General features: G+C 36.3%; 1 protein-coding gene across 2 annotated transcripts in view; it reads right to left on the bottom strand.

Moving 5' to 3' along the window:
- NPHP3 (nephrocystin 3) overlaps window positions 1-27,657 on the bottom strand; it is a 51,609-nt gene that overhangs the window by 9,113 nt on the left and 14,839 nt on the right. For both annotated transcript variants that reach the window (XM_025291706.3, XM_006052128.4), the window contains exons 7-19: window positions 24,642-24,798; window positions 22,076-22,150; window positions 20,377-20,550; window positions 18,796-18,899; window positions 16,433-16,547; window positions 16,036-16,179; window positions 15,467-15,564; window positions 12,689-12,791; window positions 12,164-12,246; window positions 10,624-10,762; window positions 8,498-8,662; window positions 2,148-2,242; window positions 1,403-1,525 (exon numbers count right to left, since the gene is read on the bottom strand). In XM_025291706.3, coding sequence (XP_025147491.1) covers window positions 1,403-1,525; window positions 2,148-2,242; window positions 8,498-8,662; window positions 10,624-10,762; window positions 12,164-12,246; window positions 12,689-12,791; window positions 15,467-15,564; window positions 16,036-16,179; window positions 16,433-16,547; window positions 18,796-18,899; window positions 20,377-20,550; window positions 22,076-22,150; window positions 24,642-24,798 — 1,575 coding nt within the window. The remainder of the gene's footprint in view (window positions 1-1,402; window positions 1,526-2,147; window positions 2,243-8,497; window positions 8,663-10,623; window positions 10,763-12,163; window positions 12,247-12,688; window positions 12,792-15,466; window positions 15,565-16,035; window positions 16,180-16,432; window positions 16,548-18,795; window positions 18,900-20,376; window positions 20,551-22,075; window positions 22,151-24,641; window positions 24,799-27,657) is intronic.

The following is a 27,657-nucleotide window of genomic DNA, read 5'->3' as shown; positions in this document are numbered from 1 at the left end:
TCTCTTACCTCATCATTCTCGACTGCAGAAGGAGCACCCAGACATCACCTGCCTCAAGTGTTGCTTTAAGGAGATTATGGCATGTAGCAAGTACTCCACAGTGTTGGCTGTTACCATTAATGCCATTATGGTTATTCACCAATGGAACCCTATCAGAATCCTGTTTAGACTTTTTATGATATGCAGTCAACTGCTGAGTTCACCCCAAAATTATTTTAAATGATGGAAATATGAAACAGAAGAAACAAAGCACAGGCAAGCTGTCAGAATGCCTGCTTTGTATTTTCATCAAGGGATGGAATGATAAAAGTAAGCTTATTCATCTCTAGATGGTATTAAGTAGGATGGAGAGCTGTTAAAGCAGAGGATGAATCGCATTTTAAATCATGAAAAACTGGATGGAGATCAGAAATAATTTATGAGCTGCAACAAAGAAATTTGAGAGAGATCATTAAGGAATAAAACAAATTATGCAGCTAAGTTATGAGAAGTGTCTAAATTTCTAGGTGAGACAGAGGTGGGGCTTAGAGGTCAGAAGGTTGGCTCATAAAAAGGTGATTCTGCAAGAGGCAAATTCAGACACACCAGGAGATAACAATGAGACAAAGGATTTCCCTGGTGGGTCAGTGGTTAAGACTTGGCGCTTCCACTGCACTGTGTGTGGGTTTGACCTCTGGTAAGAGAAATAAGATCCCACCTGCCACATAGTACAGCCAAAAAGATAGAATAAAAACTTAAAAAAGATTATTATAAAAAAAGGGTAATCCTTTCTTTAAATTCTGACACCAGTCAGATCCTATGAAGAGCCCAAAGTCTGGTTTGAAGGCTATACTTTAAAATACTTGGATGCCCTAAGAGGTAGACATCATGAACCACCTCTCTGGGTGGTCTGGATTTAAACCTGCTTCAGTGAAAGATTAAGATACAAAGCTATCTCAAGAGCATTCCAGCTCTGATTTTATAAAAACAATACTCTATTTTTTTTGTTTGGGCTTCCTTGGTGGCACGGATGGTAAAGAATCTGCCTGTAATGTGGGAGACTTTGGTTTGATCCCTGGGTTGGGAAGATCCCCTGGAGGAAGGCATGGCAACCCACTTCAGTATTCTTGCCTGGGAATCCCCATGGACAGAGGAGCCTGGTGGGCTACAGTCCATGAGGTTGCAAAGAGTCAGACATGACTGAGTGACTAAGCACAGCACAGCATCTTTTTTGTTTATCTCTTGGAAAAAGTAGACGTGGCTATTTGCAAACTGTTTAAAATTTCTCCCACATTGTTTTATATTATGGTTACCACTGAAAGTGGACTAATTTTTAAATGAAGAATGCCATTATCCCATTACACTGAACAACTGTTTGAATCTGTTTTTCTGGGGAAAGATGTCCTACAAATAAGTTTTTTACCTTTTATAGAGGTTTTGAGATACAAAGAGGTTAAGAAGACAATCATGCAGCTTCTGTTTACTTCCCTGCTGCTGGAAAAGCCAAGGCAGTTCATCTGCACTCCTCCAAGTCACTCGGTCCTGACTATTAGAAAAGAAGGGACAACATTCAGTAGTACTGTCCCACAGTGAGATTGCTTCAAAAGACTACTGGCAAATGTTAAAGGAGGAGATATATATTTGATATATATCCTATCCCTGACTCTATGAATAATACTGAGAAAATTAGGTAAAAATCAGAAACTTTATAAACCTAACTATGGAAATAAAGTAATATTCAGGACCACTGATCAAACTCGATAGGTATTTTCCTATACCTATAGAGTAGGCACTGAACTATTAAAAAAACCATCAATGGGACACAAATTGAATTATCAGAAAAAAACATCAATGGACACAACTGTACACACACCCAGGTATTTACAGACACACACATATTTTTAAACTACTTAAACTATTTAACTAGAATAAAATAAAAATAATAAAATGATCCTGCATTGATTTCACTTAAATCTTCAGCATAATATTAAAAGACTGACTTTCATAATTATATTTTTGTTCTTTTGGCATTAACAGAAGAGGACTTAACCTTTAAAATAATAAGTAAATTTTTATACATTAAGTTATTCTAAGAAAGAAAAAAATAAGGACACAGAGGTACAGTGTGTTGCAGAAGCTAAGAACAACAAAATGCACATTTGTAATACCTTAGCTGCATGGTAAAGTAGTTGGTTAGCTTTTGTCTATATGAAGCAATAATGGTGGGGCTTTCCATGTATTCTAGTCTCACTGTTTCCCAAGCCTATGGAGAAAAAGAAAAAATATTACAGTCTATTTTCTGTAAGTCACTGTACATCTAACAGTGAATTTTTAAAATGAAATTTATAATTACTTCAATTTATAGTTGTATAATAGAAATAGCATTAGAATATTTAAAAATTCAGTATATATTTATGTGACAACTGACATGAGAATTCTTGTTAGAACTCAAAATATAATACAATTCAAACTTTTAGTGAATACATTAAAAATCTGAAATGTGGACTGCAAAAGTACTAAAAGCAGCAAACTATATTTAAGTGATATATTAATACTACAAAGGAGAAAGATAAGCCTGTGAAATTACAAATATTCCACACCTACATATAACACAGCATACTCAAATGAAAGAATTTATTTACATTAGTTTACATATGTAAATTAACCATGGCATTGAAGGGCTTCCCAGGTGGCATTAGTGGTAAAGAACCTGCCTGCTAATGCAAGAGACTTAAGAGATGTGGGTTCAAGGGAAGATATGCTGGAGAAGGGGATGGCAACTCATTCCTGTATTCTTGCCTGGAAAATTCCATGGACAGAGGGGTCTGGTGGGCTACAGTCCAGGGGGTTGTAAAGAATTGGACAGGACCAAACACACACACACACACACACATACTCAATCCTAGAGAATGTTCCATGTGCACTTGAACAGAATGTGTATTCTGCTATTTTTGATGTAATGTCTTGAAAATATCAACTAAGTCTAACTATTATATTGTATCATTTTGGCTGGCTATTGCTTTACTGATTTTCTGTCTCAAAGATCTGTCCATTGATGTGAGTCAAGTGGTAAAGTCTCCTACTATTATTGTATTCCCATCAATTTATCCCTTTATGTCTGTTAGTATTTATGTATTTAGTTGCTCCTATATTGACTGAATATATGTTGATGAGTGTACTATCATCTCCTTGTATTGATCCTTTTATCATAGTATCCTTCTTTATCTCTATAACCTTTGACTTAAAGTCTATTTTGTCTGATATGAATGTTGTAACCCCTGCTTTCTTGTCATTTCCATTTGTTTGAAATGATTTTTTCCATCCTCTCACTTTCAATCTGTGTGTATCATTTGCCCTAAAATGAGTCTCTTGTAGGCAGCATATTCTAGACTCTTTTTTTTTTATCCTTTCTGCGACTATGTGTCTTTTGATTTGAGCATCCAGTCCATTGGCATTTAAAGTAATTATTAATAGAAATATATTTATTATTATTTTAAATCATGTTTTTCCATGGTTTTATATTTCTTCTTTGTTCCTTTCTTTTTCTTTTTCCTTTTGGGGTTTGATGATTTTCTTTTGCATTATGCTTATATTCTCTTCTTTTTGGTTTTTGTAAATCTATTATATGTTTTTGATTTGTGGTTACCCTATGTTTCATGTATGCTAACCCCCTTCCTATATCTGCTTGCCTTAGACTGGTAGTTGTATGGCTCAAACACATTCATTCTAGGAAAAAAAAAAAATCTACATTTTCTTATGCTCGTCCCCCACATTTTATGATCTTGATGTCCTCTTTTATATCTTTATGTTTGTCCTTTTGCTGTTTGTTGTGGTTATCACCACTTTGACAGAAATTTTTAAATATCTGTGTACTGGTGGTTCAGTGGTAAATTTGCCTGCCAATGCATGAGACGCAGGTTCAATCCCTGGGTTGGGAAGATACCCTGGAGAAGGTAATGGCAACCCACTCCTGTATTCTTGCCTGGGAAATCCATGGACAGAGGAGCCTGACGGGCTATAGTCAATAAGATCGCAGAAGAGTCAGACATGACTTGGTGACTAAATAACAAACCAGCTTATTTAAATGATTTACTTTCCAATTGTGGTTTTCTCTTCCCTATTGATTCTTACTTCTCTCCTATTTAGATAAGACCTTTCAATATTTCCTTTAGGATGGGTTTAGTATTGCTGTTTTTTTTTTTGGTTTTTTTGTTTTTTTAAGTTTTTGCTCATCTGAAAAGTTCTAAATGATAATCTTGGAGGGTAGAGTATCCTAGGCTACAGATTTTTCTGTTTTAGGACTTTGAATATATTTTGTCATTCTATTCTGGTCTGTGATGTTTCCGTAGAGAAATCAGCTGATAGCCTTATGGGGATTCCCTTATAATTAACTCTTTGTTTTTCTCTTGCTTCCTTAAGTATCTTCTCTTTATATTTTGTTGTTATTCAGTTGATAAGTCATGTCTGACTCTGCAACCACATGAACTGCAGCATGCCAGGCTTCCCCATCCTTCACTATTTCCCAGAGTTTGTTCAAACCCATATCCATTGAGTCAGTGATGCCATCCAACCATCTCATTCTCTGTCACCCCCTTATTCTCTTGCACTCTTTATGTTTAACTTTTGCCATTTTTTTAATTATAGTATGTTTTGATATAGGTCTGTTTGGGTTTATCTTGTTTGGGACCCTCTGTGCCTCCTGTACACAGGAAGATATGTTTCTTTCTTTAGGTTTGGGAAATTTTCAGGCATAATTTCTTCAAATATATTTTCAATCCCCCTTCTCTCTTTCTTCTCCTTCTGGGATCCCTATTATGTATAGACTGACATGCCTTCATAGTATCCCATAGGTCTCATATTGCTTTTTTTTTTTTTTTAATTCATTTGGTTTTCTGTCTGCTGTTCTGATAGGGTATTTCCATTATTCTATCTTCCAGGTCACTTATTCTTTCTTCTGTATTATTCATTCTGCTATTCATTGCCTTTAGCTCAGCTTTCATTTCAGCAAGTGAATTTTCTAATTTTTCTTGGCTCCTCCTTCTAGTTTCTAGTCTCTTTTTACAGTAACCTACATTACTATGAATAGTCCTTTTTAATTCCTTCAGTATTTTCATTATCTTGTTGTTTCAGTGTCTATTAGATTGAAGAAGTCTGTCTCATCATTTGTTCTTTCAGGGGAAGCTCTTGATCTTATTTGGGAGTGGTTCCTCTGCTTCATTTTACTTATATTTCTCTTACTCTATGGATTTAGGAGAAACAGTTATCTACTGTGGTCTTGGAGGACCATTTTTATGTGGGAGCATCCCTGTGTAGCCTGTGTGGACTTAATATTTTTTGGTATGAGGGCCATAAGAGAATACTAGGAACAATTACAGGTCAACAAATTCAACAACTTAGAAGAAATGGACAACTTTCTAGAAACATACAATTCAGCAAAACTGAATCAAGAAGAAATAAATAACTTGAACAGGCCAATAACTAGAAGTAAAACAGAATCTGTAATTTATAAACTCCTTACAAACAAAAGTCAAAGGCCAGATAGCTTCACAAGTGAATTCTACCAAACATACAAGGAAGAACTTATACCAGTCTTTCCTAAACTCTTCTAAAAGACTGAAGAGAAAGGTACATTCCCAAAGAAACTCTATGAAGCCACCATCACCTTGATACCACACCAGACACTTCTGAAAAAGAAAATTATAGGCCATCTTTGATGAATGTAGTTGCAAAAATTCTTAACAACATATTAATAAACTGAATTCAACGACACATAAAGATCATACACCACCACAACCAAGATGGATTCATCCCAGAGTCATAAGGATGATTTAATATATGCAAATTAATTAATGTGATATACCATATCAACAAAAGAAAAGACAACACATGATCATCTCAATAAAGGCAGAAAAAGTATTTGAGAAAATTCAACATCCATCTATGATAAAAACTCTTACCAAAGTAGATCCAAAGGGAACATATCTCAGCAAAATAAAAGCTATTTATTACAGGCCCACAGCCAGTATAATACTCAATGGTGAAAAGATGAAAGCCTTCTCACTAAAATCTGGAAGAAGACAAAGATGCCCACTCTCCCCACTTCTCAACATAGTATTTGAAGTCCTAGCCACAGCAATCAGACAAAAAAAAAAAAAAAAAAAAAAGTAAAAGGTATTCAAATTGGTATGGAAGAGTTAAAATTGTCATTATATGCAGATGACATGATACTGCATATAGAAAACTTTAAAAACTCCACAGAAAAACTACTAGAAGAGATAAATGAATTCAGGAAGATAGTAGGATATAAGATTAACATAAAGAAATCAGTTGTATTTCTTTACACTAAAAATGAAATATTAGAGAATGTAAAAAAATATTCTTTTTAAAGTCATAGCAAAAAATAAAATACTTAGGAGTAAATCTTACCTAGGAGGTGAAAGACTTTATGCTGAGAGCTATAAAACATTAATAAAGGAAACAATATGATTCAAAAAAATAGAAGATATCCCATGCTCTTGGATTGGAAGAATTAATATTGTTAAAATGGACATACTACGCAAAGCAAACTATAGATTTAATGTGATCCCTACCAAATTACCCATGACATTTGTCACAAAACTAGAATGAATGATCCTAAAATTTATATGGAACCATAAAAAGACACAGAATTGACAAACAATCCTTAGGAAAAAGAACAAAGCAGGAGGCATAACCCCCCAAGACTTCAGACAGTACTACAAAGCTATAGCAACCAAAACAGCATGGTATTGGCACAAAAACAGACCTATGGATCAATGGAACAAAATAGCCAAGAAAAACCCACACACCTACTGTCAATTAATTTTTGACAAAGGAAGCAAAAAAATACAATGGAGAAAAGACAGTCTTTTCAAAAGCAAGTGGTGTTAGCAAAGCTGTACAGCTGCATGTAAATCAGTGAAGTTAAAACTCATCCTCCCACCATACACAAAAACAAACTCAAAATGACTTAAAGACTTAAATATAAGACATGACACCATAAAACTCATAGAAGAGAACATAGGCAAAACATTCTCTGACATAAATTGTACCAATGTTTTCTTAGGTCAGTCTCCCAAGGCAATAGAAATAAAAGCAAAACTAAACCATCAGGGCTTAATCAAATCATAAACAAACAGACAAACAAAGGGAGAATATATTTGCAAATGATGTGACCAACAGAGGGTTAGTTTCCAAAATATACCAACAGATCATACAACTCAATAACAAAAAACCAAACAACCCAATCAAGAAATGAGCAGAAGACCTAAGTAGATATATCTCCAAAGAAGACATACAGATGGTGAATAGGCACATAACAAGATACTCATTATTGCTAATTTTTAGAGAAATGTAAATTGAAACTACAGTGAGGTACCATCTCACACCAGTCAGAATGGCCATCATTAAAGTCTACAAATAACAAATGTTGGAGAGGGTGTAGAGAAAAGGGAACCCTCCCATAGTGCTGGTAGGGATGTAAGCTGGTATAGCCACTATGGAAAACAGCATGGAGGTTTCTTTAAAAATTAAAAATAGAGTAATCATAAGAGCTGGCAATTCCACTCTTGGCATTTATCCAGAAAAAACTGTAATTCAAAAAGATACATGCACTTCTGTGTTCATGGTAGTTCTCTTTACAATAGCCAAGACATGGAAAAAACCTAAATGTCCATCAATAGGAGAATAGATGAAAAATACATGGTACATATATGCAATGGAATATTTATTCAGCCATAAATAAAAGAATTAAAATGCAGCATGGATGGACCTAGTGATTTTCATACTAAGCGAAGTCAGAAAGAGACAAACTGTATGATTACCACTTATATGTGGAATCTAAAATATGACACAAATGAACATATCTGTGAAACAGAATCACAGACATAGAAAACAAATTTGTGTTTTCCAAAGGGAAGGGGTAGTTGGGGAGGGAAGGATTGGGAATTTGGGATTAACAGATGCAAATTATGTGGTACAAAAAAAGGAGTTATATTAGTCATTATTTACTAGGTGCTAGAAATCATGTTTAGGACTTCACCAGGACCAATTAATTATTCACCATTTCAGTTAATTATCTTCACAACCCCCGAGGTAAGCTGAAAACATCTGCCCAAGGCTCAGAGAAATTGCCCAGGGTTACATTAAGCTGTAAAGAGCTGGGCTGTGAACTGAGGCAGAGTGACAGAACCCAAGCTCTTAAAATACGTATACTACACCAACAATACAATGAAACATAAAATTGAAAAAACGTTTTTCAGAAAAAACTACCTTTTAAAGTAGTAGCCATTTCATAAAGGTATTTACTTCATAAGAATATTAGCCAAATTTTGTATCTAACCTAAAATTACTGGAAAAATATCTGTAATGCCAAATGAGATTTCAATTTTGTCTTTTAATTAAAATATTTGAAAAAATATGGTATTATATAGCATAATACATATGCAATGATATGTAGATATTTCAATAAGTGAAAAAACCTTACTAAGATAACATTTACCTGTAGATGTTGAAACTTGAGCAAACCACAACCATAAGTCAACAAACACATTTTGTGTAAACTGTGAATAAGGGAGGTCAAGACAGTCCAGGACATCTCAGGATAGAGTTCCATCAATTCTGACTCATTCACACCATTGTGACTAATATTTACAAGGCAGAGAATCTAGGTAGATAAAATAAATTAACAGTGATTATACAGTACCTCTATTGTTAACTAATAGCCATTAAAATGTCCATAATTCTTTTACGCTTATTAACTTATTCAAATTTATCATTCAAGTGATTTAATAAACCAAGAAACAGATTTCTTAAAATAAAACACACTTTCCAAAAGACACTAATCAAGAATAAGACAGTGTACATATAAAATGTAGCATGCCAAAGATAGCATACATATAGAAAAAGTAAACTAATTAAAGAGTTCCAATTCTGGGAAGATGGTGGAAGAAAACAACCCTCTTAGTACAAATGCATCTTAATATCAGATAACAACAAGTAAAAAAAATTTCTAAAATCATAACTGAACCTTCAGAAAAGAAAGGGAAATCCCCCAAGTATCCCAAATAGGAAACTGAAATTTTAGATAAATAAATAGCAGAACAAGAAGACAAGGAAGGAAGCTTGTGGGCTTAGAGGTAGAATGAAAAGTCCAGGAGGGAGGAGGGTTCAGGATGGGGAACACGTGTATACCTGTGGCAGATTCATGTTGCTATATGGCAAAACCAATACAATATTGTAAAATTAAAAATAAAATTAAATAAAAAAAAAAAAAGAAAAGTCCAACCTACAGGAATCCCCCCAAGCTGAGAAATAAACACAAAAATGGATCCAGGTTAAAACTATAAGGGCTCAGCAAGGTTGTTAGTGAATTTCCAAAAACTAAGTTGAATAACCAGCAACAAAAAAGTTTTACAAGTTATTTTAACTACTACAGAGTCATTAGAAACAAATTTTAACAAAAGATGTTCAAAACTTTTATGGGAAAGAAGATAAAATGTTATTTGAAAATCATCCAAGAAGATGACTAAATAAATGGAGAACTATCTAGTTTTTCATGAAGGAGAAGATATAAGATAATTTTCCCCAAATTAGCCTCTAAATTCAGTGCAATTCCAATTAAAATTGCATATTGAATTTCCATGGCACTTGCTGAGCCAACTCTAAAGATACACATGGGAAATGAGCCAAGACAACTATGAAAAATATTAAGAAGGGTTTGCCCAATGAAATATCAAAGCTTACTTTCAAGTTCTAATAATTAAAACAATGGTATTGATAAGGAATAGTAAATTGGAACAGAAGAGCCTAGAAACAGACTCACGTTTATATATGAGCTTGATACCTGAGAGGTGGCATTCCAAATCAGTAGAAAAGATATATAAAATAAAATGAACAATTAACTAGCTATATTTTAAAATATTAAGAATTAGGCTCCTGGGAATTCCCTGAAGTATCCCAGGTTCAATTCCTGGTCAGGGAACTAAAATCCTGCAAGCTGTGCAGTGTGGCAAAAAAAAAAGAATATTCCTTCCTCACACAATAAATAAAAATATGTAATGTGCATTAAGGACGTACACATGAAGAACAAAATTATAAAATATTTTGAAGGGAAAAATATGAAATCATTTTTATGACAGCAAAGGATTTTTAAAAAATAAGATAAACAGGCATAAACCATAAAAGAAACTATGGATAAATCTCACTTTATTAAAACAAAACTTTGTATAATGATGTCATAAGGTTAAAACACAAGAACAGGGAAGATATTAATTTGTAAACTCTATAACAAAGAATTTGTATTCAATATGCAGAACCTTTAAAAACTAACAGATCAACAAGAAAAGTCAACTCAGTTAAAAAATGGGTAAAGGACCTGACCCAGCAATTCACAGAAGATGAAACAAGAAAAGCCAAGAAGCATGAAAAGATGAAAAATCTCCATGATAATCAGGAAAATGAAGATTCCCTGAGATATCACTTCTGGTCATAAGCACACTATGGCAGTGGGTATAGTATATGCTTGAAACATATTTAACATTACAGGGATTTACCATTTACTTCGATTCACACACAAATGCAAACATGGCAAAATAATCTTCCCTTTATAAGTTTATTACATTTTACCTGTTTCATTAGTTCTTTATCTGTATCGTTTGCCAAGGACTCCTGGATAGATCGCAGAACAAGTCTATATAATGAAACAGTATCTTGACAATGGAAACACTGAAGAAGGATTTTATCTAAATTGCCTGCTCTCCCAGCACTGTTGGAATTGAGAACAGATTTAATTTCTTACAGTCTGCCAACAACTGAATAATTGGGGGTAAATAAAAACAATGCTCTATTTTATCTATTTTTATACTGTTCAACAGGTAACAACAGGAATTCGATAAAACATGGCCCAGGAAAACATTAGTTTTATGGGACTGCTAGAATCATCAGAGTTATTTTAGTATACCATTTAATTCAATGCAATAAACATATGCTGGGAATTAACTATGTATCAAGTAATTACTGCACACTATGGAACATAAAAAAAACGACATGGTACATCTAGATGCACACCACCTACATACAGGAAGCAAGAAAATAATTACAAATAAGTATTATTAGTTAGCCATGCAAACTAAATTTAAACAAACAGAACCAGAATTTAGAAAATATCAGCTTAAGGAAAACAGTAGATAGGGTTTGTTTTAAAACAGTACATAATATTTACCAGTAGTTTCTTTTTTTTAATATGTAAAGAATGGTGAAAAAACAAAAAATGGTCCATAGTCCCTCTTAAAAGAGATTACTTGAAAAATACGAAATGCATGACTCAACACTTTTGAATTGTACTCATGCAAGCCACTGTTGCTCTCAGATTCACTGCTACAACTCTGGGGACAGGGGGAGGGGTCAGTGAAAATATCACAGGCAATTCAAAGTTTTGAAAGATTTTCTTCATTTCAAATTTGGTGCTTCCGGTGAGAATGTGGAATTGAGAGACAACAGTACTAGTTTCAGTTTCCCCAGTATGAATTGTGCTAGGATTACAACCTACTCTGATGAATACCAAAACAAGCATTAGTCTTTTTTTTTTTTTTACCTCTGGTTTCAAACAGACAAAGTAAGGTGAGGCTGTCCTGAAGAAGTAAAAGTAGTAAAACTCTCTACTGCTTATATAAAGGCACATTACAAATGAGTGTCTAAAATAGAAGTCTCTGCTGTAAGATGAAATGTTTATCAGGATGTGGGAACAGAGACAATTAAAAATTCCTACCAATATACCTATCTACTGATATTGAAAGATACCTGAAATAACACTTTTTATGCCTCATTTGCCTCCTCACTTTCCCAAAACTACGGGCCTCAAGGTGACAATTTAGAACAAAGATGGCCTTCTTTTGCAGCCCCAAGTTGAGAAAAGGTTAGTGTGATGAAAACCAGACAAATATATCCAACAAGTTCTGATATTCACGGGCTAGCAATTTTCAGTCGTCACATTATCATGGATGTCAAGCTACAGCATCACAGTCAAGTCGTAGTATCACAGTTAGAACACCAGAATCTTAGTGGCCTGAGAGATTGCCATAATGCTCAGTTCTGTTCCACACAGTGAAGAAGCATTCTGCAGCAAACACAAAATTGCTGAAGATAACATAAAATAACTACCACTTACCGTGCAATCATTTTGCCGAAAAGAGTGACGTAAAGAGCATTGCAGGTTGTAGCAGAACGACAGTGTCGTTCTAGCTTCTTCTCCTGTACCAATTAACCAAAAAAACAAAACAAAACAAAACAAAAATACAAAACCACCCTGGAATTAAGTGGCCTTTACAACTGAGCCATCAGCAAATGTCCCTGAAGAAATAACACAGTTCCTGCCACCTCATCAGTGGCATGACTGCCGTGTTGTGGTAAACTACAAGTGTTGTCAACATACAAATGCCTTTTCACTTTTAAAATACTGCTTAATATAATATAGTAAAGTAAGCCTTAAGACCAAAGTCTTTTTTATTGCTTGTTCTAGATCTGTTATTAATTTAAGGGTAAATGCATTTAACAAAGTAATGACTAAATTCCAATTTTCCTTGGAACCACACAGAGTTCCCATATTGAATTTTAAGTCTCATATAAGGTGTTTTTTTTTTAATAAAGAAGGCTATAGAGAGTAAAAGAGAGCAGCAAAATTAAAAATACTTACCTGCTCTTTACTCAATTTAATGTCTACAGAGTGGCATTCTGCAATTATAATAGATTTTGCATCTTTTGGATTTAAAGGGTCAAGATGAAGTGTAGGCCACAGCCTTTTATTTAAAGAAAAAGAAAAATGAAATTCTTTTCTAATGAAACAACAAAGCTTCCCATAATACAAATCAAAGTCCATTATAAGAATTAATTTTTTATACTACCTTCATAAAATTAATCTGTTAAATATAGTAAGTAATATTATTTCCTTTATACATGTTATAATATGCATGTCATTACTTTTAGCAATTAATCACAACAAACACTGTTATAACATAAAAGCTTATATAGTGGCAGTAAACTGGTAAAACATTTCTAGTTCTATGTTCTATACAATCAGTAAAATAACATCGGTATTGGTACCTATGAGGAATAGTGCCAGACATAGTCTTTGACCAAACATTACTTGTAATTCAGTCAAATTTAATCACCCTATAACATCCATTCTCAATGAAGTGCTGAAATTCTTTGTTGGAGAAGGGAAATCTTATGCTTTTTATAAACCATAAATCTGTGCTTTATACATAAAAAGTGTAAGATTTCCCCTCCCCAGCAAGCTAGTGAAGGTGATGGAATTCCAGCTTAGCTATTTCAAATCCTAAAGGATGGTGCTTTAAGGTGTTGCACTCAATATGCCAGCAAATTTGGAAAACTCAGCAGTGGCCACAAGACTGAAAAATGTCAATTTTCACTCCAATCCCAAAGAAAGGCAATGCCAAAGAATGTTCAAACTACTGTACAATTACGCTCATTTCACATGCCAGCAAGATTATGCTCAAAATCCTTCAAGCTAGGCTTCAACAGTATGGGACCAAGAACTTCCAGATGTACAAGCTGGATTTAGAAAGGGCAGAGGAATCAGAGATCAAATATCCAACATCCATTGGCTCATAGAAAAAGCAAGAGAGTTCCAGAATAACATCTATTTCTGTTTCATTGACTAGGCTAAAGCCATTGACTGTGTGGATCACAACAAACTGTGGAAAATGTTTAAAGAGGTGGAAATACCAGACCACCTTATCTGCCTTCTGAGAAACCTGTATGCAGGTCAAGAAGCAACAGTTAGAACTGGACATGGGACAACAGATTGGTTAAAAATTGGGAAAGGAGTACATAAAGTCAGTATATTGTCACACAGCTTATTTAACTTATATGCAGAGTACATCATGCAAAATGCCAGGCTGCATGACTCACAAGCTGGAATCAAGATTGCTGGGAGAAATATCAATAACCTCAGATATACAGATGACACCACCCTAATGCAGAAAGCAAAGAGGAACTAAAGAACATCTTGAGGAAGGTGAAAGAGTGATAAAGCTGGCTTAAAACTCAACATTCAAAAAACCAAGATCATAGCATCTGGGCCCATCACTTCATGGCAAACAGCTGGGGAAAAAGTGGAAACAGTGACAGGTTTTATTTTCTTGGGCTCCAAAATCACTGTGGACAGTCACTGCAGCCACAAAATTACACTTGCTCCTTGGAAGAAAAACTATGACAAACCTAGACCGCATATTACAAAGCAGAAACATCACTTTGCCAGCAAAGGTCCATATAGTCAAAGCTATGCTTTTTCCAAGAGTCATGTATGGGTATGAGTCATGTTTCTCACAGCTGGTGAGAAATATTTCTATCTCTGCATTTTAAACCAAAACTGTCAGCAAAAGGACCCAATTGCACTGAGTATACTTTTAATCTTTGCAAGAAAGCTGAGTGCTGAAGAATTGATGCTTTCGAATTGTGGTGCCAGAGAAGACTCTTGAGAGTCCTTGGACAGCAAGGAGATCAAACCAGTCAATCCCAAAGGAAATCAACCCTGAATATTCATTGGAAGGACTGAAGCTGAAGCTCCAATACTTTAGCTACCTGATGGAAAGTGCCAACTCACTGGAAAAGACCCTGATGCTAGAAAAGATTGAAGGCAAGAGGAGAAGGGGGACACAGAGGATGAGATGGTTCGATGGTATCACTGACTCAATCAATGGGTGTGAGTTTGAGCAAACTCTAGGAGATAGGGAAGAACAGGGAAGCCTAGTATGTTGCAGTCCATGGGGTTGCAAAGAGTCAGACATGACTTAGCAGCTGAACAACAAATACACATATATCTGTTTTTCTTCATGAATTTATGTATGGTATATGTGTGATATTAAAATTTCTTGGTAGGGAGGTGATTAGGAAAAGCATTACTAAAAATGCTCCTGGGGTAGAGAGACAAAAATAGATTGAGAAACACCACTTCACAGAACTCAACCACTGCATCCCTTTTTAAGTGTTGGACTTGCATTTCAGGATCACAGATGGCTAGTCTTATTTTTCCTGGCCCAGCTCTTCCCTTGTTTTCCTCACCCATAAATTTAACTGCCTACCAGACAGAAATCACCAATTGGAGCTATTTAACTGACAACTCAAACAAACCATGTCTGAAAACAAAACTCATGACCTTTCCTCCACAAACCTGCCTGCCCTCTGTGTTTCCCATCTTAGTTCATGGAACCACAATTTACTTTATTTCTCAAGCCAGAAACCTGGGGGCCATCCTAGTCTTCTCCCTCACATCTCAGATCTAACTTCCCACAAAATGCTATAGATTGCATCCTTTTCCTGAATTTTTCCACTTCTCCCTATCCTCACTCCCACTTACATGAAAAATATAAGAAATAATCACGTATCAAACACCTTTCTTTGTACTTAAAATATTTCATGTAACCAGAAATAACTAATGTTAGCAGCTTACCTCCACGCTGGAGGGCATGTTTCTACATTCACAGAAACAATTACTCTTACATTCACAGGCAGGGGATCTATCAGCCATTTCATGTGTTTTTCAACTTGCTTAAAAATATAAAAACAAAATTCCATCTATTAATTTAAAATATTTCAAAAGCTTTCCAATTAAAATGAAATTCCCATTATATTTCTCATTAAGGGTAAAATCTTATTTGGGGATTATTTATTGCAGAATATTAGAAGAATAAGTGGCAAAACACTACCATCACTGATCCGAATTCTGGGCTTGTAAGGAAATGTCAAAGCCCTAAAACTTTGTCAAAATGAACAATATTTGCTAATAGTGAAAATATAGTTGGTCCTTCCCAACAAGATACTAGTGTCTACTGGCATACATATATGTATGTGTGTGTGTGTGTTTCTGTATTGTCCACATGCTTCCTCTCTATAAATTAAGCAGAAATAAAAGAAACAAATTCAACATTTTTTTCTCACAAACATGATTTAAACATCTGTCATTACTGATACTTTTGTCTTTTTCTGAGTGTATCAATAGGTTACAAAGTGAAAACATACCTGAATTTGATCTATAGAATCAATAATGATGATGATGCTGCCTTGATGACGGGCAGAGAGTTTTTCCAGCCAACGTGGAAATTCTTCCAAAAGCTTAGCAGGATCCAATGTCAGAGCAGATACTGACCAAGAATGCTGCATCAACTACAAGGTGAGAACACATACAAATTAAAGTAGCTACACTTTATCACACAGCTGGTGAGAAATATTTCTATGTCTGCATTTTAAACCAAAATTGTCACCAGAAGGACCCAATAGCATTGAATATACTTTTAACCTTATGCAAAATCAAAACAAATGGGTAATACTGAAAATTAGTTTATCATCAGGTCCTCAGGCCAGACAACTTCTGAATCTAAAGAAAAATTGTAGTAACTCCCAAAATGGTATATTCTACCTTTAGAGTCAGTCGTTTAATAATCAAGGAAGCCTCTGAGCTGGTTGACATGGGCCTCCCCACAAAATGAGAAAGAATTAGTGTGTTAGGGGAATTCTTCTGTTGTAATTGGATCCTGAAAGAAAAAGACCTTTTGTAAGACAGATAAACCTCTTTTACTGTCAACAAAAAAGAATTCACAATGCATTAAGCATCAATTGCTACCTGTTAGTAATTACACAATCAGTTAATTTTGAATTAATATGGGAAATTTCCATTTTTACTCCACTTTTAGATTCTTTTAAATAAGCCATTAAAAATTATAGCTTCATTTTACTTACAAATTGGTGTGACTAATGTTAATCAAAATACTATACATTTGAGGTTAAAGTATTAGCAAAATGAACATTAACCTAGGAAGAAAGAAGTTTCTATGTTAAGTACAAAAATAATATTTTGAAATATAACTTTGAATAAAAGGGCAATAAAAAGGAAATAACATATGGTAACTCCTCAATGTAAAAAATAACTATGAATGAAAGAAAATGGTCTTACCTCTTGTTTTTAAATAACATGATGAACTAAAATAAGAGTTTATTAGCTTAAATGAACCTTAGTCCATAATTTAAAGAACCAGTTTTACATTCACAGTAAAGATTATCCTTTATTTTGATATTCTTTATGATTTATTTCTGGAGAAGGCAATGGCACCCCACTCCAGTACTCTTGCCTGGAAAATCCCATGGATAGAGGAGCCTGGTGAGGCTGCAGTCCGTGGGTCGCTAAGAGTCGGGCAGGACTGAGCGACTTCATTTTCACTTTTCGCTTTCACGCATTGGAGAAGGAAATGGCAACCCACTCCAGTGTTCTTGCCTGGAGAATCCCAGGGACAGGGGAGCCTGGTGGGCTTCCGTCTATGGGGTCACACAGAGTCGGACACGACTGAAGCGACTTAGCAGCAGTAGCAGCAGCATGATTTATTTCACTCTAAATAGTCTGTCTTATTTCAAATATTTAAAATCCCAATGAATCTTTAAAGATGAGCCCAGTAACTGAAAATAAAGGTACATGCCTCTGTAATTCACCTAATTCCCTGTCACACTGACCACTCCCTTCAGTTCAGTTCAACTGCTCAGTCCAACTCTGTGACCCCACAGACTGCAGCACACCAGGCTTCCCTGTCATTCACCAACTCTCAGAGCTTGCTCAAGCTCATGTCCATTGACTTGTTGATGCCATCCATCTTATCCTTTGTCATCCCCTTCTCCTCCTGCCTTCAAACTTTCCCAGTATCAGGGTCTTTTCCAAACAGTCAGCTCTTCGAATCAGGTGGCCAAAGTATTGGAGCTTCAGCTTCAGTATCAGTCCTCGCAATGAATATTCAGGATTGATCTCCTTTAGGATTGACTGGTTTGATCTCCTTGCTGTCCAAGGGAATCTCAAGAGTCTTCTCCAACACCACAGTTCAAAAGCATCAATTTTTCAGTGCTCAGCTTTCTTTATGGTCCAAATCTCACATCCATACATGACTACTGGAAAAACCATAGCTTTGACTAGACAGACCTTTGTCAACAAAGTAATGTTTCTGCTTTTTAATATGCTGTCTAGGTTGGTCATAGCTTTTCTTCCAAGGAACAAACATCTTTTAATTTTGGGCTGCAGTCATCATCTGCAGTGATTTTAGAGGCCAAGAAAATAAAGTCTGTCACTGTTTCCATTGTTTCCCCATCTATTTTCCATGAAGTGATGGGACCAGATGCCATGATCTTAGTTTTCTGAATGTTGAGTTTTAAGCCAGATTTTTCACTCCCTCTTTCACTTTCATCAAGAGGCTCTTTAGTTCCTCTTAGCTTTCTGCCATAAGGGTGGTGTGATCTGCATATCTGAGGTTATTGATATTGATATTGACCACTCCCTTAGCCCTGACCTATATTTTATGTGGGCTTCCCTGGTGGCTCAGTGGTAAAGAACCAGCCAGCCAGTGCAGGAGACTCAAGAGATGCAAGTTTGATCCGAGTTGGGAAGATCCCCTGGAGAAGGGAATGGCAACCCACTCCACTACTCTCGCCTGGGAAATCCCATGGACCGAGGAGCCTGACAGGCTACAATCCATGAGGTCGCAAAAGCGTCAGACTTAACAACTAAACAACATAATTTATGTACACAATCACAAATGCTATTCCTTTCTCATTCTGTATCTTCTTTCTAACATTCAAGTTGTATATTTCTCAGGGCATGAGTCTGTTATTTTACTCTTTTTGCTTTTTTAATATTCAATACAGGCCCTTCTACAGGAAGGTAGACATGCAATAATTCACTTTGTTGAATGAGTTCAGTAGTTCAAATGATGACAACAATAACTGATTAATTGCACTGTATCATACCACTTTGATAAAAGAAGGGACTTTCCAGAGCCTGGTCCTCCAGATACAAGAAGGGGTGGAATTGGTGCTGGTGCTGCCACAAGATCATTAAGGCGCTGGTAGTACTAGAAATAAAAATGAATTTAAATTGTAAATTGAGAGGAAGAACATGCCTCTTCAAATACTAAATAGAGTCAATTTCCAATTATTCTCTGAAATCAGTGGAGAACAGCTGCAAGAAAAAATGAAATCTACTTTTAATCAGTAGTACCCTCATATTTGCTTATTTTTATGATTGGTTAAATATATCCAAAGGAGTAAACTAAGAATGGGCCCCAATTTCTTCTGCTACAGTATTAATGTAAATTAATGGATGAGGGGCAGCCTTTCAGATCACTGTGGGGCTTTGCACCATTCAGATGTTCTGCAGAATGTTGCAGGAAGGCTACTATATTACCCTGAGCTCCTGAACCTTGGAAAGAACCAAAGAAGACCTTGAGGGAATCATCAGCAGGCATCCTATATCTCCTGGTCAGAAGAACACCTGTTCTGAAGACCATCTCAGTTTCCAGGGATTCCTGAGAAACAATGAGAAGGTCTTATCTGAAGCCTTGGAGTCACCGAACTCGCTACAGAGAATCAAGTTAGGACAGGCCACCTAAGATCTTTTTGAAACTGAGTGAATTCTATGCAAAGCCCAAGAACTCTTATTTCCGAGGCCTTCCCAGATAGGAAAACTTGGTTCAGAGCTGAAAAGGAACTTTCTCAGAAAACTGCAATATCTCAGTTGTTATAAAGGAGTTTCCAAAGTCATCTTGGGGGTTAGGATGTTTAAGTGTACCAGTGGTGTAAATGATACCTGATGAGGAATCAAAAGAATGTGTAATAAGCAGTTTGTGTGAGCTTTAGGGTAGCAGAGATTTCTAGCAATTACAATAAATAATTACTTAGTATAGTTTTTCAATCAGTTTTTCTGTTTGTCATATCATATTTCCCAGGAATTCAAATATTTCTGATAGAAATGATGCTTCTCAAGAAACAAAGGGCTTATTTGATTTATGACCTCATAAACCTTGTAAATTGTTAGGTTGTATGACCTAACACGGAGAAGGCAATGGCACCCCACTCCAGTACTCTTGCCTGGAAAATCCCATGGATGGAGGAGCCTGGTAGGCTGCAGTCCATGGGGTCGCTGAGGGTTGGACATGACTGAGCGACTTCACTTTCACTTTTCACTTTCCACTTTCATGCATTGGAGAAGGAAATGGCAGCCCACTCCAGTGTTCTTGCCTGGAGAATCCCAGGGATGGGGGAGCCTGGTGGGCTACGGCAAATAGGGTTGCAAACAGTTGGACATGACTGAAGTGACTTTGCACACAAGCACAATCTGTAACTAAACATGTATGATGTTCATAAGTATATTTGAATCTCACTTTTTTTCACATGATACAAACCTAAGTACATGTCTCAACATGGATAACTGAGCCATGAGGAAGTTATTAATACAGTCCTTAACCTTGACTATAATTAGATTAAACCACAATTATGTTACAGCTTTTAAGTGCAACTGATTTTTGTTGGAACTGTAAACCAAATGCTTACTTTCTCGAATCCCAACTCATGGGCTGAATTTGAAGCTTGCTGAAAAGCTTCCATTTGCTCTTGTTCATCATGTATGTCCCACAGAACATCACCAAAATCATCTTCTTCTGGAATAGAATCTTCACTGCCCAAATCCTTGGTGTCCAGGTCTGTGTTTTCAAAGCCCAGGATGTCCTGAACACCAAGAGCAAGCACACAAAAGTGAATGAAGGAACTGAAGACCTTATACAGTATAGTCAGCACACAGGCCTAAGGTGGCCCTCACCTACCTTGGAGGGCAAGTTCAAACCTATGGCCTTTAATGGTACCTCCAGGGATCAATTTATAACTATAAAATTAAGCAATAGTTTAAAAATAAAGGTAAAGAAATATTAGGGCTTCCCTGGTGGCTCAGACAGTAAAGAATCTGCCTGCAATGCAGGAGATCCAGGTTCAATCCCTGGATCAGGAAGATCTCCTGAAGAAGGGAATGGCAACCCACCCCAGTATCCTTGCCTGGAAAATCCATCAACAGAGGAAGCTGGTGGGTTATAGTACATGGGATCGCAAAGAGTTGGACACAACTGAGTGACTAACAGAACAACACAAAAAATATTAAAATAATAAAAACAAAGACCTCTCTCTTTCATTAAAGTTAGAGGGGATCTGGTTTCTGAAAAACATTACACAACAGCGTTGTATTTGGCTAGTGAACAATTTTAAAGACTGTGCTAATGTCTAAGATATATGCTGCTTTACATTTTTATAAGAATTTAATTAAAAAAAAGAATTTAATTACTAATTAGGGTTTTTTTATGTTAAATATCTCTGCTGTGATATCTACTCTTTATATTAATCACTGAAAATATATTGTCCTACAAGTGGTAAAGTTGGTGAGTATGTCCATTTTCATTTATTACCATTTATTCTGTTTAATTCATCTTATTTCGGGGCTCACTCTTTTTCTCTAATAACATATCTCCATACTTTAACATGAGTTAATTTTTAAAAAGTAATCTAAACCCTTATTTCTCAAATAGGGTTCCCAGTACCCTGAGGGAGAGGTCAGCAGGTAAGAATAAACACAGGCTAAACATCTTCTTATGCCCATTTTACTTGAAGATAGGGAATACTTTTTATTATTATTATTATTAGCATTTTTGCTGATACATAATTTTGAATGATTTTTAATATTAAAAATAAAGACAGGTAAATATCAAGCAAAATATTTAACTCATATAAAGTCTCAAGATAATACTGAGATATCATAGAAACTTTTAGTTTGAGATGTCTCTGTGATCCGTGACCTCAGACACACAGAGATATGTTATCACTCCTCTCTATGGTTAGGAGGATAGTAAAATCCATCCTGAATTTTTCTATTTACAAAAACTCAAGGTACACACAGAACCTGAGGAGACTCTACTGAACAGGATGAACATTATCCCTCATATACTTGCTTTTTACCTACCGCTTTTGTAATCCATTTTATACCTGATGGGTATTAAAGAATCAAATTGTTTGTGAGCTCAGAGATACAGATACACAGTACTGGGAATGTCACAACAATACTATAGGATGGACTCTTGCCAGAAACAAGGGTACACGACCCAAGTATTGTTTTCAAAAAAGCAAACAAGTGATTTTTTCTGGAAAACTCAATTTTGTTGAAATCAGTCAAGATATTTGAGATGAAATCTTACAGGAAATGCATATTTACCTGTTTAATAATCTTTTCTACATAAATATAGGTTTTATAGACTCCTTCTGCAGGATCTCCCAAGTGATCAATGATCTAGGGGGAGACAAAAAAGAAGTTTAACAACAAGAGAAAGCAATACTAACAGGAGGAGGAGGTGGTACTGAACATTTTTACAGGCTTATGTGTCGGGAACAGTTCTAAGTGCTCTGTGTGTATAGCTCACTTAGCCTTACAACCCTATAAGGAAGACACTGTTATTCTCTCCATTTTCTAGAAGAGGAAACTGAGGCAAGTTAAATAACTTGTCTAAGGTCATGCAAGGGATTTTGTGTGAACAATGTTGCAAATAAACAAAAAGTATGCTTTTTTTTTTTTTTTGGTTCATGTGTCCATCTGGAAAAGTGACTGGTATTGGTGATGCCAAAACTCTGTCCAGGACCTGGTATCACCACTGAAAGTCTACTTTGTCTGGACTGATGCACACAGCTGACCATTGTGACACGCGAGAGCAGGAACCTAAGGACCTGGATAGGTGGGATGGTATGTGCTGGGGCCTTGGAAGCAGCGTGTACACCCCTGGGTGTGCTGCGAGGCCATGGAGCCTCCATCTCTGCCTGCAAACAGAAGCAGATTTTATCCTGTGGAGCAGAGACTGTGGAAAGTATTCCTAAGTTTGGCTTGATTCTTTTTATCTCACAGCCTCAGGGGAAATAATTTTTGTTTCTTTCTTCTTATCATGCAACCTCAACACGTAGGCTCATATAAAAGCCCTCTCTGAATATTGCTTGCTTTCTGCCTATTTGTTTGGGAAGGGTAATAAGGATAACCTGAGGAAATGTGGAAGGGTTGGGGTCCCTGGTTGTGGTCAGGGGGAACCAGCCTTTCTTTAGTGGGAGTTAATGGGGCTTCCTCTGCTTTTCTCTGTGGACCTGGGGCCTAGGTGCTCAGCATATCTGTGAGTTATTTATAGAATGATCCAGAGGAGTGGTGGAGGGAGGGGGCTATGTGCCAAGGCTGAGGGGGGCCTTCACCTGGGGAGCAGGTGGGAGTGCAGAGGACAAGGTACCCCCACAACTGCCACTCTCAGCTCCTTCCCTGTTTGGATGGGGGGCTTGGCCCCAGCTGAAAGGAATAGTCTTTTTTTTCAGGAAAACTCCAATGGCTGAATTCTCATAGTTTTGTTTCAGGTGAAAACTTGTAGATACCTTGCTAATCACTTCACTTTTGGGGTTATGAACATTCCAAAGCTAGGCAAAGCCAAATACCAGCCTTTATTGTTTTAATCACTCTGCTGAATGTCCCTTCTCTTGATGTCCTGAATGGCATTTTTTTTTTCTTAAACACACAGTCACACACACATGAATTAAACAGTTAATTTCATCTTATGTATTTCTGTACCATTCAATATACATAACATTCAAAATCCATCTTTATACCAGTAAAACTACAATTCTACAAAACAAAGCAAAGAAGTTTAGCCTACATTTAAATTTATAATCATAGTAGAGAGATTGTGACTCCTATATAAAAAAGTTCAACCTGTATACTAATTTTTAAAAACAGTATCTATAGAATAAGTAACTTCCCTTGTAGCATCTAGTAATGTAGGCTGACACTAAAATAAATTAAAATAGGATGAAATGGCTCTGGAGATTAACTATAATAAAAATGTACTCTTTTTTTCTTAGACTCTTCACTGTGTTATGCTGACCTCAAGAAAAATGTTTGTATTCACATTTGATCTTATTTTCTGGCTGGACATACAGAAACAGAAACTTTGTGAAAAACCTAGAGTTGTTTAATTGTATTCTTACCATTAACTATAAACATTTACCAAGTTATCTCAGCATGCAGTAATGCAAAGCCTGTAATCTCTATTCTAAAATACATTCTGCTTTGCATCTAAGGATAATAAAATCCTTCTCCTACTCATCATCAGTTTTTGGCTTTTCCCAAAGCCCTCAGAAAGGGTTACCAGGAAAAGGCTCTTCCTTACACTGATCCTTGGCCAATAATAGATAGAACGACTCTGTGCTTGAGAAAAATGCAGAGTAATGATTCTGATTTGTCCACTTACATATCATACACTTTTTAGGTATATATCACTATGCGTGTCTCATTCTCTTATAGTCCACAACTAATCTCTTAGGAAATCTATTGACTCTGTCAAAATTTATTCAGAATCCTATCACTTCTCATCACATCCTTTGGTCTGAGCCACCAGCAACTCTCGTCTGGATAACAGCAGGAGCTCTCCAGCTCTGTACCCCTCCACTACCCTCCCTTCAAACCACAGTCAATTCTCAACACAGCAGCCCAAGACAGCCTTGTCACAACAGCATTTCTTCCTCTTTGGTTAAAGTCCTTCAATGGCTCCCCACCTCGCTCTAAGTGAGAAAAACCAAGGTTTTTCAGGATTGGCTCCCTGTGACCTCTCCTACTCACGTCCCCTCACTCACTCTGCTCCAGCCACACTAGCTTCCTTCCTTTCCTCAAACATGCCAGGCTCACTCCCACCTCATAGCTTTTGTCCCAGCACACTGCTCTCCCAAGCATGTTCTTAAAAACAACCTATGAATTTTACCTTGGCTTTGCTGGTCTTGTTCAGGTTAGAAACTTGATCAATCAGTTGTTGGACAGAGTCAGAACTGACTTTCCCATCCTCCAAACGATGATAAATTAATCGTGGTTTGCCTTCAGGGTTTTTCAGAAAAGCTTCTTCACAGTCTTCCAATAAAAGGCTAGATTGGAAATCAGTATTTCTTGTGCTACACTGCACACAGATAGTCTATTAACCTAACTGCCAAGAAGGGGATTTCCTACAATGACAAGTGGCCAGGAAAGGCCCTGCTACAGAACAAGCGAAACTTTCCAAAAATGGATGTTTTTTATAGCTTTGTTCCAGCTTATATTAAAGTACAGTATATTCACTAGCAGACAGAGTAGACAATAAATTGTGCAATAAATTAAATTTAAAATCATACATAAATGTATTTAAATATAATTTTTTAAAACAACTTCTCAAAAATACTGTTAAACATTGCTCAAAATAATGCACCAGACTCAAGACACTTTGCAAATAAATGGAAAACCTAATTCCATTTACAATTATATAATTCTCAAGTTAAAACACAAATATTATCAGCCTCAAGGTTTCAAGATTTTCTCTTCTCTAGTCCTTTAGCCTTTACTCATCCAATAAATGATCTGAATCCTTATACCCCAGATGCACTGTAAGAAAGATCCAGAGGCAAATGAGAAAGGCTAGATAGGCTAGGTAAAAATCTTGACCAAGGTAAAGGTTAAAAAGAAATTCTGTTACAATGTACTATAACTATAACTATAGTTTGTACTATTCCTATTTAAATTCTAGAAATCTTATAGACTATTTGCATTTTCTTTATCACAAGGAAAACTATAAACTTCCCTTTCTAAAAGGCATTAAATCAAAGTTTGTCTAGGGAGGCAAATAAGTACTGTATATACAAGGGAAAGCCATTATACAATTCAGAATTTTCATTAAAAAACTAAAATACCAGCCCTAATACAAAGCAGAAGAGAAAACAAAGAGGAAAACCAAAAAAAAAAAACAACATGGTTGCAAAGATTAAAGAATTAACGAGAAAAACAACAAATGACATATACTACCGCCTGAGATAAAATATTACCCAGATGTTAAATATAAAACAGGATATATTCTTAATAAATATAAAAAAAAAAAAACAAGAAAGGAAAACAGGGAGGGGAGGTAAAGAACTCCAACTAGAGGAAATCAAGTTGAAGGAATCCTCAAACTTGTTTTGGGAAAAGGTTCCTTGACCAGGTGGTTCCCCAGCCACCTGGCCTCTGGCTATCCAGACTATACTCTATAGTCTTAAAGATCAAGGATGGGTTATACTGCAGAGTCTCTTGTAAAGCTTAGGGCTCCAAACACTTCCATACACAGTTAAAGTCAGAGTTGGTCCTCAATAAAAAGAGAAAAAATGCTTTGGAAGGATTAAACCCAATCAGATAGAAAGTATAGAAAGAAAAACTAACCCCTTATTTAACCTTCTATCTATCCGATTCTGTCTTCTATCTATATATCTAACTGGTTAAAAAAAAAAAAAAAAAAGAAAACCTTTGTTTGCAGATTAGATTCATTGGTGTGATTATATTCACATTATAAGAAAACTGCTCACTTTACTGGATTTAAGTAGTTACCTCCTCCCTCAGCAAATTAAAAGTATGATTTAACACTTATACGAGTGTTCAAGTGCCTCTCAATCTATCTGAAAAAAGAAAATAATGAAGGTTAACGCTAATTACTGAAATCAGGGGTCACCACCCTTTTCTGTGAAGAGTCAGCTAGCCAGCATTTTAGGCTTTGCAGGACGCACTGTCTCTGCTGAAATAATCAACGCTGGTGGCACACTGTGAAAGCAGCTGTAGACAACACACAAATAAAGGAGCGTATCTGTGTTCAATAAAATTTTATTTATAAAAACAGGTGACTGGCTGGATTTGACTTGAGGGCCATGGTTTGCTAACCCCTGATTAAAATGATCTTACATTAATGATGTTAATCTTATAACCTATCAAAAACAAGCCTAACAGTGTGGAACTTTTTATTAATATTTCCTTGGAAGAAAAGTTATGAACAACCTAGATAGCATATTGAAAAGCAGAGACATTACTTTGCCAACAAAGGTCCGTCTAGTCAAGGCTATGGTTTTTCCAGTGGTCATGTATGGATATGAGAGTTGGACTGTGAAGAAAGCTGAGCGCTGAAGAATTGATGCTTTTGAACTGTGGTGTTGGAGAACACTCTTGAGAGTCCCTTGGACTGCAAGGAGATCCAACCAGTCCATTCCGAAGGAGATCAGCCCTGGGATTTCTTTGGAAGGAATGGTGCTAAAGCTGAAACTCCAGTACTTTGGCCACCTCATGCAAAGAGTTGACTCATTGGAAAAGACTCTGATGCTGGGAGGGATTGGGGGCAGGAGGAGAAGGGGACGACAGAGGATGAGATGGCTGGATGGCATCACTGACTCGATGGACGTGAGTCTGAGTGAACTCCGGGAGTTGGTGATGGACAGGGAGGCCTGGCGTGCTGCGATTCATGGGGTCGCAGAGAGTCAGACATGACTGAGCGACTGAACTGAACTGAACTGAAGTATGAAAAGTCATAGAATTTTTTGAATTTCAAGGATTGTCTTTGATTATAAGAATGCAATTAGAAAGAGAGAACAAGATAGTAGAGGAGTAGGTGGACATGGAGTACATCTCTCTCCACAGATACATCAGGAATATACCTTCAGACACAGAAGTATGTGCAGAACATCAGCTGAGAGCAGACAGGAGTACCAGACCACCAGAAAAGAATATACAGAACCACACAAAAACTCAGTAGGATGAAGGAACTAGGAGGAAAAACAGGAATGTTAGTAGGACTGGACCCACCCACAGCAGGTCGGGGACCTGAAGCAGGGGTCCAATCCACACATTGGGGCAACTGAGTAGACATTTATGAGACATTTATGAGAGTGAAACATTTATGAGAGTGAACCAGCTGATCTGTGGCAGCCTAAATGCAATGAGAATCAGACAGTCCTTGCCAC

The sequence above is a fragment of the Bubalus bubalis genome, chromosome 1 (assembly GCF_019923935.1).
Source record: "Bubalus bubalis isolate 160015118507 breed Murrah chromosome 1, NDDB_SH_1, whole genome shotgun sequence".
NCBI classification, from domain to species: domain Eukaryota; kingdom Metazoa; phylum Chordata; class Mammalia; order Artiodactyla; family Bovidae; genus Bubalus; species Bubalus bubalis.
Note: the sequence above shows the minus strand (reverse complement) of the source record. Positions and strands in the feature narration are given on the sequence as shown.